Below are 14,930 nucleotides of genomic sequence, written 5' to 3'. Positions count from 1 at the left end.
TTCTGAAGTTAACATGGCCTAACTAACTATGTGCTATTTCTGAATTTCTTTACAGCTACATTATTTCAGGTCACTGGGTGGTGCAAACCCAGGGGTTGCCGTCAGAAAAATATTTTGGAAAGTGGCCATGAATGATACCCTGTCAAAATACAGCGTAAGGGGAAGGAACAGTAAAAGAGCCCAAAAAACACTGGTTTGCAGAATTACACAGTTTGCAGAGCTTAGATTTTAGGATTTGAGTCATTTTCACACATAAGTCAACTATGTATGAGGAAAAACATGTTTTGCTCAGTATAAGACAACTTGTGACATATTGACATAGCCGTGCTATGTGAATGTGAGCATGTGCTGAAATGTAACGTATGTACAACAGATATAAAATCAGTGATCTCTAACATGTATTGTCTCTTTTAAATGTGTAATATAGACATTTGTGTGTTCTTGTAAATATCTTTTCGAATAGTCAGTGATTACACACTGCGCCGCAGTCCAGGACCTCTGAAGTTCTAAGCTTGTGAAAACACATATTTTGCTTTTTTCTTTTTCCTCTACAGTACATTTCATAATAATACAAGTCAGCAGAACATTAAGAAAGTAACAATACAGCAATAAAACAGGAGAGATTATAATTACTGAAATAGTTGTGTGCAAGAGACATTTGACGATATTATTTCCAGACTCGAAAATAGCGTGCTCTATTAAGATAATTAATAAGGATAAATAAGGATAGGGATTAATCAGCGTGTTTAGGGTGAGACCTCAGTGGCCAACTGTATAAACCAGACAGACAACCAGGTGTTCAACAATGATGTTTTAATGAGAGTGCTCTTGAAAGTCAGAAGGAGCACATTCATGGGGAACACGGGAGCAGGTTAAAAAATGCGGAGGACATCGTGAGAAGACCAATTCAATTGTCTAGAAAACAGAAAGAAATGTTCCGTTCAATACAAACAGTACAATCAGTTGGGTGCATGGAAAACCACTTTCCAAGATTCCCACAGGCTCTTAATTTAACCACTGCTAAAACACAGATGTTGGCTATGACGCGCCACTCCGTTAAGAGTATACCTCGGAGACTTGAAATGGGTAAAGCTTTGGTAGTGCAGCAGCGCCATGGTTTTTGAGCAGTCACACAATACCATGGTCGCAGCGTTCCCAACCAACGCTTGCTCAGAATACCACAGTTCCCAAATTGAAACAGGAAATCCCGTGCCCATCAAACGTGGTCTATTTATCGGAGTCCCATTCAGCAAGTATGTCCTCGCACCACACTTCCAATCCACTCGCAACACTCGAATATTGTCAGTGAGGACGATATTCAACACTGATTTATTAGTATGAATAAAAGCATCTCATGGAATGTCCCATCACACATATTAAGCTTCCAGACACAGCACTACATGTGTTAACATGAAGATATTACTAAATAAAGTGGACAACATGAATAATCTCTAATCTACATAAAAATTTCAGAAAAACCAATTCCATGGGAAATATCCCTTTGCTTTTGTGGGTAGGATGATCAGAGGGGCTGAGTTTTTACCTCCATGACTGAGACCAAGGCTGAAGTATGGGTAGAGTTTCTCTATGAACTCCACGCCAGTAAAAGTATAGATTAGACATTTGGCTTCAACATCATAAAAGGAAACCACACCCCCTTCATAATCTACAAACACCCCAACCTTCTGGGGTTTCTGTCTAAGGAAGACACTGACTCGAGGAGAGTCATTGGCCCAGTATTCCTTCTCGTTTCTCAACCTCACTGTCCAGTATCCGTTCTCGGGGACTGCCGTAATCTTCCCTTTCCTGTTAATGGATTCTCTGGCTACTCCTACATCCCAATCAGTCTTCCCACTGACCTGTACTTCATAGTAAAATCTCCCAAACAAAAAACCTTCTTTGGCCAGGATGCAGGGAGAGCGATCAAACCTCTCTGGGTTATCAGGGAAATCCCGCTTTGAGTCTCCACAAGCCACTTGTTTGCCATCAGAAGAGATAATGAGGTTGGGATGTGCCGTGTTAGGATCCAGAGTCACATCCACTGTCAGATAGAAAAGAGGTAGTCAAAAGTCAGTACAGACACCACTCACATGAGTGAATGTTAAGAAAATATCAGAAAGTTGCAGTCTCGTGTATGTAGCTCCCCACCCTTAGGCTGTATTACATATGCCTTGTATGGAACAGACTAGAATGATGGGACGTCTGGGTTCACAAGCTTCCTTAGGGTTAAAGTGTTACCTTTACCCTGAACTTATGGTTCAGTAAGACCAATCTTTTTTAGACCTGTAAATAACTACAGCCAGACACTGTAATGAAATGGAAAAAAAAAAATATTCTTCACTTAAACAAATAAAAATGGGTGCTGTTTAAAGTATTTTCTCAGTGATTAAGCTCTGCTTTGATTATAACACAGTACCGATTAAGAATAGCAAGGATTATAACATAGGTACTCAAACCTTCACCTTATGTACATCCAAAATTCAACTGTACATGCACAAATGCACAAAACACAGTACTTAAACACCCTTATCCTAACTCAAAAAACTTACGTATACTAATCATTCAACAACAGGCTCCTCAACTAACCTATTATATATCCCAATGCAGTATACAACTACACAAATACATGGAATATACACACACTTAAATTTGTGGGCCCACACACCAAACACATGTGCGTACTCAAACTAACAACTGTTGCAGGCCTGTACGGAGCTGGGGTGCAGTGAGGCAAAGAACAGTAGCTGCCGCTTCACTCAAAGCTGAGCAAAAAACACAAAACTTAACTTACAGTATTGAAGAGAGATTGCTCACAATGCGTGAGGATGCAGGCTCGAATGGTATGTGCTATTTTCTTATGATCGTAGGTAAGTGCTTATCTCTTGTTATTTCGTGTCGGAAAGCTTCATCCGGGGAACCACATGGCTTTCCCTGGCCAAACGTGGGCTCTGCCTAACTGGAGAGTCTTCATCAGGGGAACCACATGGCTTTTCCTGGTCACACGTGGGCTCTACCTGACCTTCTTTCGACTTGGAGTCCTGCATACACTTCAGTAATGCGCTAGTGAACAGGCTGCCCCAGTGACGCTAATCTTGGTAACAATTACACCACAGGGTGGCAAAAGCTAATGACAGTAAAGCTTCCTGCGCCTCAAACTCACTTATTCACTACTCACAGGCACTGAATACGACTCCTGTCAGTATCCTTTACTCCTGATAATCTTCTAACCAAGCAAACTGGTAAGAATGAGCGAACAGTGACTGAATTGTTTTTCTACAAGACTCACTCTCCGAACTTTCTAGTGTCTCCCCTCTTCACTTCTCTCTACCGCACTCGCCCCAATTACTCAATTTCCCTCCCATTGGCCAATCACAATAGGGCAACACTGAGTGACATTGAGCAGAATCCAATTGAAATTTAAAGTGAACAAAAATCGTTTTATAGACTAAACATATTATTAATCATTTCAGACCATAACTCAAATACATCTTTACTCGCATATTAATTTTAATGAATTGCAACTTAAATACTTAACTTATTAAGATATACCAACTGTTCTAAGGGATGAGTGTGACTGCTTGCTTTAAGTAAATAAACAGAACTTTGGTGCTGTGGGTTCTCTTACCCAGGCTACACCCTCCCCTTTCTAAAATGACGTCCCCATCAATCCCTAGGACATTAAACTACTTGCAGGGTAGGTTTTCCTGCAGAGGGCTTCACTTGGCAACAATTAGGGCACAATGCCATGGGATGGCACCGCACAGTTTTGCAGGGGTGACTACTTGCTACTCCATAAGTTCCACTTCCAATGAGCACTCCTTTACTCAGGACAACCACTGGCTGGTCAGAGGGTTTTCCAAGCTCATTATAACTCAGCTGGAGAACAGGTTTCTTCTCCAGTCTTAGCCTTCGAACTAAAAGGCCCTCTTCCTTACCAGATGGAACATTATCACTGACTGATGCTCCCCTTTCTAAAATCTGCCCTGCAACAGGATCAGCATTTGGCAAAGTTTCCACATGGCTGACAGCGTCCAGATTTTCTCCACGAACTTCTGTCTCAAGAGGCAAAGATGCTGTAGCTTCATTAAGGGCTGAATCAGGTCTTGCAGTGGGCAAGTCTGAATGTAACAAAAGTTCTCTCCAGGTCTGACTCCTGGTAAAAACCACTTATTCAGACATATCAAGGTCAGAGTTGTATGAAAAAGTCAAGTCGACTTCTTGATCCAGCCTTGAGGTCTGAACTAACTGTTGTTTATGTTGCTTTCGCTGTGACCTGGTCACATGCCTCCGTGGCGGATCGGGTTCATCATTGGCATCCATACTAAATATCCAATAGGCAACAGGTGATTTTGGTGCACAGTTTTCATAGGCCCAGTCCCTTTCTCAGGCTTGACCTGGTAGGCTGGCAAGTTTGGCATCTTATTAATTACAAGGTAAGGAGCGGGTCTCCATTTACCTGTAGCTTGTGTTTTCTGGTGACACCTGAATTCCTAAGCAACACTCGGTCTCCTTCTTCTAAGACCTGTCCTTTGACCAGTTTGTCATGTGCTTTCTTGTTCTATCTGTGTCTTCTGTCAGTGGCTTCGGTAGCAAGCTGGTAGGCCTTTCGAAGATCTGATCTCAGTTTGGTGACATATTGCTGGTATTTCAATTCACCCCCAGAAGATACTTCAAAACAGACGTCCACTGGAAGATGGGCTTCCCTACCAAACACGTTGCACGTGCAATTATATGCGTGCACTAGCTGTCTGATGTTCTGGCTGCACTTCTGCTTTTGTCTGGGATCCAAGGTTCCAAGCATAGAGAAGAGTGTCTGATTAAACCTCTTGGGTTGTGGATCTCCCTTGGGGTGTTTAAGTGACATCCTGGATTTGCGGATCCCTAACATTTGCAGCAGGTCTTGAATTAATTGACTTTCAAAGTCACACCCCTGATCTGAATGTATTTGGGCAGAGTGCACAAAGTACTTTTCACACAGGATTTTGGTAACAGTTGACGCTTTCTGATCTTTTGCAGGGATAGCTTGTGCATAACGTGTGAAATGATCAGTCACGACAAGTATGCTGGCAAATCCCTGCGAATCTGACTCAAGGGACAGGAAATCAATACACACAATATCGAGTGGTTCTTTGCTTATGTCATGATTCAAGCAGCTCTCTGGGGTGGAGTTTTGCGTGTGATACATCTGCCACAATTCTTTACATACCGTTCAATCTCTGCACCCATCTTGGGCCAGTAGAATCGGTCCAGAATGAGTTCTCTCATCTTCTCCACTCCCAAGTGTCCACACTCGTCATGAAGAAGATTTGGAGAACCATGGTAATGTACATCCTAGGCAGGACGAACTGGTGTACTTTGACACCAGGGAATCTCTGCACCACTCGGGTAAGCACTTGGTCTTCAATCTGTAACTTGGATGCTTCCTTCCGTAAGAGCATGGTCTCGAGACTCACCATTAACGGCAGCAGGTAGATGTCCTTCTTTGACAGCTTGCTTGATGAGAGAGATGATAGAGTCACTGTCTTCTGCAAGGTCTTTCAAGCTGATCTGCTCTAGACATCCCATATCCAGGCGTGTCGGAAAGCATAACACTCTGGAATGGCATCTGGGGAAACTCCTAAATGTTCTGAACAAATGGATAGCAGTTCTTGAGGCTTTTTTACAACTGATTTGTTTACAAAGGGCTTTGATGTCCTCCGCTGGAATGTCCTGCCACTCGCCCAAGCCTTCGGAGATGGGGTTATGTGACAGGGAGTCGGCATCAATATTACTGCTTAAAGGCCACTTTGGGGGGGTCTGTTGTGATTCCGTGCTCTGACACAATGTGGCCCACATAAGTCACTTGTGACTGGCAGAACTGACATTTGTCAATTGACAACTCTCAGCCCACTCTCTTTCAGTCAGTCGAGAGCCTTGAGGAGGCGCTCTTCATGCTCCTCAAGTGTTTTCCCAAAAACGATCAGGACGTCTAGGGACACGATCACTTCCAGGGGGTGCATATCCCCAACTGCCTTCTCCATCAAGCTTTGGAATGTCGCAGGGGCCCCTGTGACTCCCTGTAGTATGTGGTGTTCCACTCCTTTTGCAAGACCAATATCCCACTTGTCCATCGAGAACACTTCAGCCCTTTCTGACAACTTCTTTACTAATCTGTCTTTTCATCCATTCTCTTGGGACAGTTGAGTCTCCATAATCAAAGAGTTCTGGGTCAATTTTGGTGCTGGACTGTTTCCCCGGGACCTGGGCAACACCGTGTTAGCTACATGCAGTTGTGAGATGACGGTACCAGCAGGAATGGAGGCCTCACGAAGTGACTCATTTCGGAGCATGACTAGAAAATTGTTCTGGTCAAGGGCAAATGAGTATAGTACAGTGGGCTGTACCCAGCACACCAGTGGGAAGGGCAAGAGTAGGAGCACACTCGGAAATGAGGATACTCTTCCCGTTTTTTTTTGTCTTTCTTTGACTTTGCAGACAGCAATGTGCTCACCAGCAGCAGGAATAATCAGTGGACCTGGTCCTGACCACTTTACATCAGCCACAACATTGCTGTCATCAAGGTAAGCAGTTGCCACATTTACAGGCTGCTGTGGTAGCCTGTGATCAGATGCATTCACACTTAATGAACGGATGTGGGTTTTCCCTGAGTCTTCTTTGGGGAAAATGACCGGACATACCTTGCTAATATTGGTGCCAACCAGAACAGGAATGTTGTCGGAACAGCAGGGGTCAGGGCACACAAGGGCAAGGACAGGAATGGCTTTGGTGTTACCAGGTACCGTGTCTGGGAGCTCCAGCTCCACTTGGATGTAACTTCGGTAGGGATAACTGTCATCTGAATCCCCAAATGGCCAACCCACTCACAGGATACAATGGTACATGCACTAGGTGCTTTGCATACCAGCTATCAAAGATGATGGTCACTTGTGAACCAATGTTGAGGCGGGTGGTACACATTTTCCCATCGACTTTCACTGAAGCAGTGGAGGGTGGTCCCACCAGTCCTCCAGGTAGTCTATCAGTCTGAAAATTCACTGCACTTCTTTTTACACTGACATTGAGAGTGCTTGTCTCAGCATTGGCATGACATTCTCTCTGATGGGTTAGGGCTGTTCGTTGTGCATGAATATGCTTCTGGATTACCATTTGTTAATTCTCTGGAGCTGTACATTTGGTGGCAATATGCCCATCCTCACCACAATGGTAACAGAAAAAGGCACTAGACCCCCGACATGAGGTTAACTTCCGTTGTGGGACAAGAGGGGAGGGCTCTTCGCAGATTAGCTCCTCAGCCATTTTAGCAGCAATCTGTTACTTTATCTGTAATCTGTTTTCTATCTTTTTCACTTCTTTCTTTAACACCTTGACATCTTTGTTCTCTGAATGCTCAGGGTCAGTTCTGACTGTTTGTCCTTGCTCTGGAACTGCTGGATACTTTGACGAGCCTAGTTGTGAGCCTGCTCACTTTTGACTTCAGTTCTGTTATCTGTGATCTAAGCTCATTTAGTTCGGTATCAGCATTTAGGGTAACACTCTTAACGTGAGCTGACTTCCTGGTCGGATTCAGTTTGTGTCTGGAAAGTTCATACTCCTCTTCAGTCCGTATCTCATTCAGCAACTGCAGAAAGGTAGGAGGACTATCCTTTTGTTCTCTCAGTCTGAGATTAAGAAGCATCAGGTCTGATCCAGTGGCTCCTCTAATGAGTTGTTCAAATTACCTACCGCTCTAATGATAGCCTCAGGTGAGCAAGCTTGGAGTGGCCTAGCAGCAACCACTACATGGCTTTATCCTAGATTCTTATTTATTATTGTATCAAAACTAACTGGGAATAAGAGCACTTCGGAAACACGCACACTGTCAACATACAGTGGTGACGACTTCATGAATTTTTTTCAATTACAAAATTGAAAATATTAGGTTCAGTTCAGTTCAGACTATAAACTCAAAACCACATAATCTGATAACTAACACTATAGATAACAATATAACAATATCAGATCAGCAATTAGAATGCTTTACTCCCCTTCAAGCGACCAAATTAACCTCACTAATTTCTTCATCAAAACCAACTTGTGTATTAGATCCCTTACCTTTCCTCAAACGTACTACCAGTAGTCATCAAACCTCTTCTAAAAATAATCAGTTCCTCTCTTAGCACTGGCTATGTACCTAAATCCTTTAAACTAGCAGTTATCAAACCCCTAATTAAAAATCCTGACCTCGACCCCTGTTCATTGTCCAGCTATGGGCCAATATCAAACCTCCCCTTTATCTCCAAGATCCTAGAAAAGGCTGTAGCACAGCAGTTATGCTCATACCTACATAGGAACAACATTTATGAAATGTATTAGTCAGGATTTAGGCCTCATCATAGCACTGGGACAGCACTGATTAAAGTTGTAAATTACCTATTACTGGTCTCTGATCAGGGTTGTGTCTCCTTGCTTGTGTTGCTTGATCTTAGTGCAGCCTTTGACACCGTTGATCATACTATTCTCCTTGATAGACTAGAAAATGTCGTTGGAGTTAAGGGAACGGCCCTCTTATGGCTTAGGTCCTACTGATCGTTCTCAGTTTGTTGATGTAAATGGTGACTTCTCTACACATACTGAGGTAAAGTTCGGAGTTCCGCAAGGTTCTGTTTTAGGCCCACTGCTTTTTTCTTTATATATGCTACCTGTAGGTAATATTATTCGTAAGCACGGTATTAACTTCCACTGCTATGCAGATGACACACAATTGTATGTATCAGCGAAGCCAGTCAAGAGACACCAGCTTAATAAAATTGAGGAATGTGTAAAGGACATTTGGCTCTGGATGCTTACTAACTTCTTCTTACTTAACTCTGAAAAGACAGATGTACTTGTACTAGGACCACGTGCAGCTAGGAGTAAACTTTCTGATCACGTAGTAAAGATGGCCTTTCTTTTTCATCACGTGCGGCAGTAACAGACCTTGGTGTTATCATTGACTCAAGTCTTTCATTTGAAGCTCATGTACATAATATTAGCAAGATAGCCTTCTTTCATCTCAGAAATATTAACAAGATAAGAAATGCATTGTCATTTCACGATGCTGAAAAATTAGTTCATGCTTTCATTACCTCTAGGTTAGACTACTGTAATGCCCTACAGTCTGGATGCTCTAATAGGTGTATAAATAAGCTGCAGTTAGTCCAGAATGCAGCAGCCAGAGTTCTTACTAGAACCAAAAGATATGACCACATCACTCCTATCTTATCCAGACTGCACTCGCTCCCAATCAAATCTTGCACTGATAATAAAATCTTACTATTGACCTACAAAGCACTGAATGGTCTTGCGCCACAGTACCTGAGTGAACTCTTTTATGATCCGCCACGCCTACTTAGATCAAAAGGTGCAGGCCATTTGTTGGTACCTCGAATTATGACGGCAACAGCAGGGGGGCAGAGCCTTCTCTTACAGAGTCCCACAGTTGTGGAACAGCCTCCCAATTAGTGTTTGAGACTCAAGGGTTAGAGTGTCCTCATGTCCGTATTACCTTCTAGCTCTCCCTTTTAGCTATGCTGTAATAGCTAGTGTTAAGGGAGTCCCTGCCTGCACTCGGCACACGATATACATTGTCCCTTAATGCATTAACCATTAACCGCTGGGTTGGCACCTATTGCACACCTGTCTGGCCAAGAAGGGGTCTCCTCTCTGTGGTCCTTCTCAAGATTTCTCCCATTTTGGGTTATTGGGGAGTTTTTCCTTGCCCGCCATGAGGATTAAGTCAGAGGGTGCCGTCCTGTTTTGATTTTTATCGTTGTGGCATGTAAAGCCCTTCGATACTGTGCTCTAAATAAACTTGAAACTTTCTCTCTGTCCATCTTGAGCAGGTATCTGGTGTGCCTCAGTAACTTCAGCATCCTCAGCTGAGGGCCCCACAATCCTCCATGGTTCTTCACTTCCCTGAGGCAGGATGTCCAGAGGAATGGTCTTAGCGTTCACCTTTTAACAACACTCACATAACACAATCAGACATTGTCGTTGAGGGTCATACGTCCTTCCTCTCACTCTTACGCGTCCAAGATGAACGCACCCAATGAAGTCTATATCTGTATCTATGGGAACATATTTTACTAGTATGTATGGCATGTTCAGGGTCAATACCCTCACCTTTGCACCAGTTAAGAAGCAGTGCCATGACCATCTGTGTTGTAACTCATGGTATTTTAACAGAATTTCACTTGGGTCTATTTTAAATTAAATGGCTGGGTGTATATCTAGGTACTATTCTGGGGTTTTGCTTTTATCTTTTTAATGTTTTTTCAGTGTCTGGTTTTACCAATCTTAAATTTATTACAGCTAATCTAACTCTTTATCTCAGTTAGTATGAACTTTGATCCCAGCGATGCCTCCACTTTATGTAGCGCCCCACCCTTATGCTGTATTATGTACGCCTTCTATGGAATAGACTAGAACGATGGGACGTCTGGGTTCGCAAGCTTCCTTAGGGTTAAAGTGTTACCTTTACCCTGAACTTATGGTTCAGTAAGACCAATCTTTTTTAGACCTGTAAATGACTACAGCCAGACACTGTGATGAAATGGGAAAAAAATATATTCTTCACTTAAACAAATAAAAATTAGTGTTATTTAAAAGTATTTTCTCTGTGATTAAGTTCTGATTTTAGACAACACAGTACTGATTGAGAATAGCAAAATGGATTATAATATAGGTATACAAACCTTATGTATACCCAAAACCGTACATGCACAAATGCACAAAACACAGTACTTAAACACCCTTATCCTAACTCATAAAACTTACGTATACTAATCAATCAACAACAGGTTCCTCAACTAACCTATTATATATCTCAAAGCAGTATACAACTACAAACATACATGGAATATGCACACACTGAAATTTGTGGGCCCACACACACACACAGAGTTTTTCTACACTCTCCGAACTTTCTAGTGTCCCCCCCCCCCCCACTTCTCTCTCCCGCACTCGTCCCAATTGCTCATTTTCCCTCCCATTGACCAATCACAATGGACAACACTGAGTGACATTGAGCAGAATCCAATTGAAATTTAAAGTGAACAAAAATCGTTTTATAGACTAAACATATTAATCATTTCAGACCGTAACTCAAACACATCATTACTCGTGTATTAATCTTAATGAGTCGCAGTTTTTAAATACTTATTAAGATATACCAACTGTTCTAAGGGTTGTGTGTGACTGCTTGCTTTGAGTAAATAAACAGAACTTTGGTGCTATGGGTTTTCTCACCTGGACTGTATATTTCCATTTCAACTTATAATGAAGTAAAATGATCTGTACCTGTGTATTGTTGTGCCCTTTTCAGATCTGTGGGAAAAATATTGAAACATCATGTTATAAGTGGTCTTTATCGTACTGTTCCCCAAAATTTCAACCAGTAATCTACGCAATGTTTAATCACATCAATATGTTATGACCATACATGCATTTATCTTATAAACAAGGCCATAAAGCAACTCTACCTTCCTGCACCTGATTCCTTTTCAGTTCTGCAGAAACAAAAGCATAATGTCAAACACTGTTACAGGGTGTTTATTGGTAATTTATAAAAGATATTTAGGCAAGTTCTTTGTACATGTTAGTGTACATATCTCCAAGTCCTGTTGTACAAATTTAAATCTAAAATTCCAGTAGCAAAAATTAAATCAACAGTTGTGGTTGTAAAGATTATAATGATCATTTTACATCAGCACTTACTTATTTCTGGGATCATCTCCACTGCTTTATAGAACAGTTCTTCCATCTGTGACTTGGCTCTTCTCAGACTCTCCACGTACATTTGAGTGTCAATGTTGATATTTGCCAAGTTTGTAACGTTTGGAGGGCACCACAGAGATGGGGGAATCTACAGTACAGCGATAAAGAAGAGATGAGTTTCAGGTTTTTTGTCCTGTTATATGCTCCTGTTTTTATTGGTCAGAGACAGACACTGACTTGCAGGAGTCTGCGGTCATCTTTGGTGTTTGAGAGCTGCTCCAACTCTGCGTCTGTCCTCCTCAACTCGGCGATTTCCTGTTCCAGCTCTTTAATGAAGGCTTCGGCCTGCTTTTCTGCTGTTTCCTGCTTCTCCTCCATTACTTCAACGAGTTCAGCTTGGCTTTTCTCCATAGACCGAATGAGAGCAGCGAGAATCTCAATGCTGTCTGCTTTCTCTTTCTGATGGGCAAAAAGAAAACCAAACCAAAACAAAACAAGTCAGAACCACATTCTTGGATGCAGATGTGTTCTCACACAAGACACACAAGAGGAAAAAATTCTGCTTTGCAAATTTGTTTCGTGGGTTAATCTCATAGATGGGGCTTGGCCTGCTTCATAATGGCTAATGTCTGTTAGTGACGTCTTAGCTGAGAGAAGGAGAAAGTCAAAGGGAAGTTGATAAAGAATTCTGGTCAGCAAGTGTGCGCAACAGATAAAGACTGTAGTAGCTATAACATCCCAGACACATGAAAAAATGCTTTTACTGATGGGGTCGTATAATGATTGTCATTTAGTTCAGTGGGCTAAGACCATCTAGTCTTGTTTCCTGTCATGCCAACAGCAAATGTCTCTCTTGTCTAAGACTTACTTTTCCGACTTCGACTGATTGTTTGACATCCTCAATTTTCCCCAGTCTGTGCTGGATCATCTTCTTTAAGTCCACCTGAGTTTTTTCGAGCTGAGTCTATAAAAGGAAAGGAAAAACAAAGAAAAAATAGATTGCTCTTTTTCAGTTCATTCCTTAGATAAAAACACAATCTGTTGTGTATGTGATAAGTGTTTCCTTTAATGTGTAACTCAAATGTAATTTCAATGCATTTGTATATCTTTATATGATTTTTCCATATTATCATGAATGGCAAGTTGGTTATGGCACATTTTTAAAAGGTATAACTGTAGTGTAAATTTGCGTATCTTTGTGAGAATTTGAAATGCGCTTTTTTTCTACATGTACTCTTGTTGGCGCCAGGGGCATCCAAAAACACACCATAGTAGCATCCCTACAAAAGTGCAAAGTCTATTTCTAAACACTCGAACCTTTTGCCTGGTAATCCCCTCCTCTAGGGTAACAACGCTGTGATTCTCGTGGTCAGTGGTCATGCAGAACGGACACACACATGTTTGGTCTGTGGTGCAGAACAGCTCCGTCATCCTGTTGTGTTTCTTGCAAATGTAGCTCTCCAGGTTAACAACAGGATCGACCAGTTTGTGTCTCTTGAGTGTTTGTGCTGTTCTGTGAGGATTCAGGTGAGTGTCACAATAAGAGGTAACACACACCAGACAGGTCTTCACAGCCCGAAGCTTCTGTCCCTCACAGATGTCACAGGGGACCTCGTCCGGTTTAGCGAATGACGCGGTAACGCCGTTGGACGTTTTCAACTGATTGACTAGCTCCCTTATCATTGTATTAACCCTGAGTTTTGGTCTTCTGTGAAAAAAGTAATTGCAAAGCGGGCATAGGCAGCGACCGGCCGAACTCCAGTGCTGTGTGATACACAGCTTGCAGAAGTTGTGTCCACAGGCGATAGTGACAGGATCAGTGAACACGTCCAGACAGATAGAACACTGTAACTGCTCTTCAGGCAGGAAACTTCTACAGGAAGCCATGCCTGGAAATGATGGAAACAGACACTGGAAATCTATTTCCATTAACTGACAATGAAACTGACATTCTTTCGAGGATTAATCAGTACTGGGATCACTAAAATGTAAACAGGCTCCCATTGCAACATTCCTGATGATCAGTGAAGCATGTTAAGGTGTGTAATATTTTGTTATGGATGAAAATTCAATCTTTTGTCTCAGCTCACAGGCCTGATGTCCTGGTTGCAGTTTGGATTATCATAATAAATTAATATGTTTACTGTACATTGTCTCTGGTATAGTCTTCTGTAAAATTACAGTCTCTAAGCTACATAATCCTGTGGGTTCTTAACTATGATGTTATTCTCCCTGTACAGGCTGCCATGGCAACATTGCTGACAATTAATCAAGCATATTACGACGTGTAATATTTTGCTATACATGTGAAATCAGTCTCTCTGTGTCTTTTCTGTCAGGTCACGGACGTCATCTCCTGGTTGCACTGTACTGTTACTTTTTTGTTTGTTTGTTTGTTTGTTTGTTTTAAACTGACAGAACAATAATAGTGAAAGATCCACATTTATCGTACAACAACAGCAAATCTCATTTTTGTTGTTGTTGTTGTTGTTGTGGTTGTTCATTGCACTGACACTGAGGAGCAAACCTGCCAAAACATCACCTGTCACACGAAACCCTACATGCCATGCTCCCTGTTCTTTTTCTTCTCAACATGATCTATACTAAAGACGGAAGGAGAGTCAACATGGACACACAAAGTGAAATCATATGAATTTTTAGAAATAGAAATTGTTACAATAAAGAAATGCATGGACCAAACACTCTCTCTCTCTCTCTCTCTCTCTCTCTCTCTCTCACACACACGCACACACACACACACCACTCACCTTTCAGCTATGCTCTCTTTGTTCTCTCAGTCTTTTGTATTGAAAGTTTGTAGTATAGGAATTTAGAACAGCACAGAGCGTTTTGTTCCGTTGGTATATCTGAACAACTGTAAAGTTTGCTGGTTAAATTTCATTTCATGAGGATGGTTTCAGTAAGCTCCACCCTCCAGGGCAGCTCTTTCCTCCTCTTGAAAGGAGAGTTACAACCCCCTCTCCTGCCTTTCACTCTTCCCCCTTTCTCTCTTCCCGCTTTCCTCCTCTTGGAGTTCAAAAAACAAAACAGAACAAAACATAGTTTATCTATTAACAACCATTACACAGCACAATAACTGTCAGGAATGACAACGGTGCTGGACACAAGTGCAGAGAACTGAAGGTTTTTAATGATAAATAAAACAAACAGAAAGAGGCTCAGCTCAAACAGGGTTA

General features: G+C 41.9%; 1 protein-coding gene across 1 annotated transcript; it reads right to left on the bottom strand.

The window, feature by feature from the left end:
- Nucleotides 1–1,469: 1,469 nt before the first annotated feature.
- LOC115816259 (E3 ubiquitin-protein ligase TRIM39-like) lies at nt 1,470–13,620 on the bottom strand. Its single transcript, XM_030779224.1, has 6 exons — nt 13,051–13,620; nt 12,602–12,697; nt 11,971–12,192; nt 11,734–11,881; nt 11,499–11,525; nt 1,470–2,041 (listed from the first exon to the last, which is right to left on the bottom strand). The coding sequence occupies exons 1-6, from the start codon at nt 13,618–13,620 to the stop codon at nt 1,470–1,472; spliced, it is 1,635 nt and encodes a 544-aa protein (XP_030635084.1).
- Nucleotides 13,621–14,930: the final 1,310 nt, after the last annotated feature.

The sequence above is a fragment of the Chanos chanos genome, chromosome 7 (genome assembly GCF_902362185.1).
Source record: "Chanos chanos chromosome 7, fChaCha1.1, whole genome shotgun sequence".
Classification (NCBI taxonomy): Eukaryota; Metazoa; Chordata; class Actinopteri; order Gonorynchiformes; family Chanidae; genus Chanos; species Chanos chanos.
Note: the sequence above shows the minus strand (reverse complement) of the source record. Positions and strands in the feature narration are given on the sequence as shown.

Excerpts from the sequence above, each read along its gene's own strand:
- LOC115816259 (XM_030779224.1), bottom strand. The coding sequence starts at position 13,620 with ATGGCTTCCTGTAGAAGTTTCCTGCCTGAAGAGCAGTTACAGTGTTCT. Across the intron at positions 11,526-11,733 it reads GGAGATGATCCCAGAAATAA|AACTGAAAAGGAATCAGGTG; the intron begins GTAAGTGCTGAT and ends TTGTTTCTGCAG. Across the intron at positions 2,042-11,498 it reads AAGGAATCAGGTGCAGGAAG|TGGATGTGACTCTGGATCCT; the intron begins GTAGAGTTGCTT and ends TCTATCTGACAG.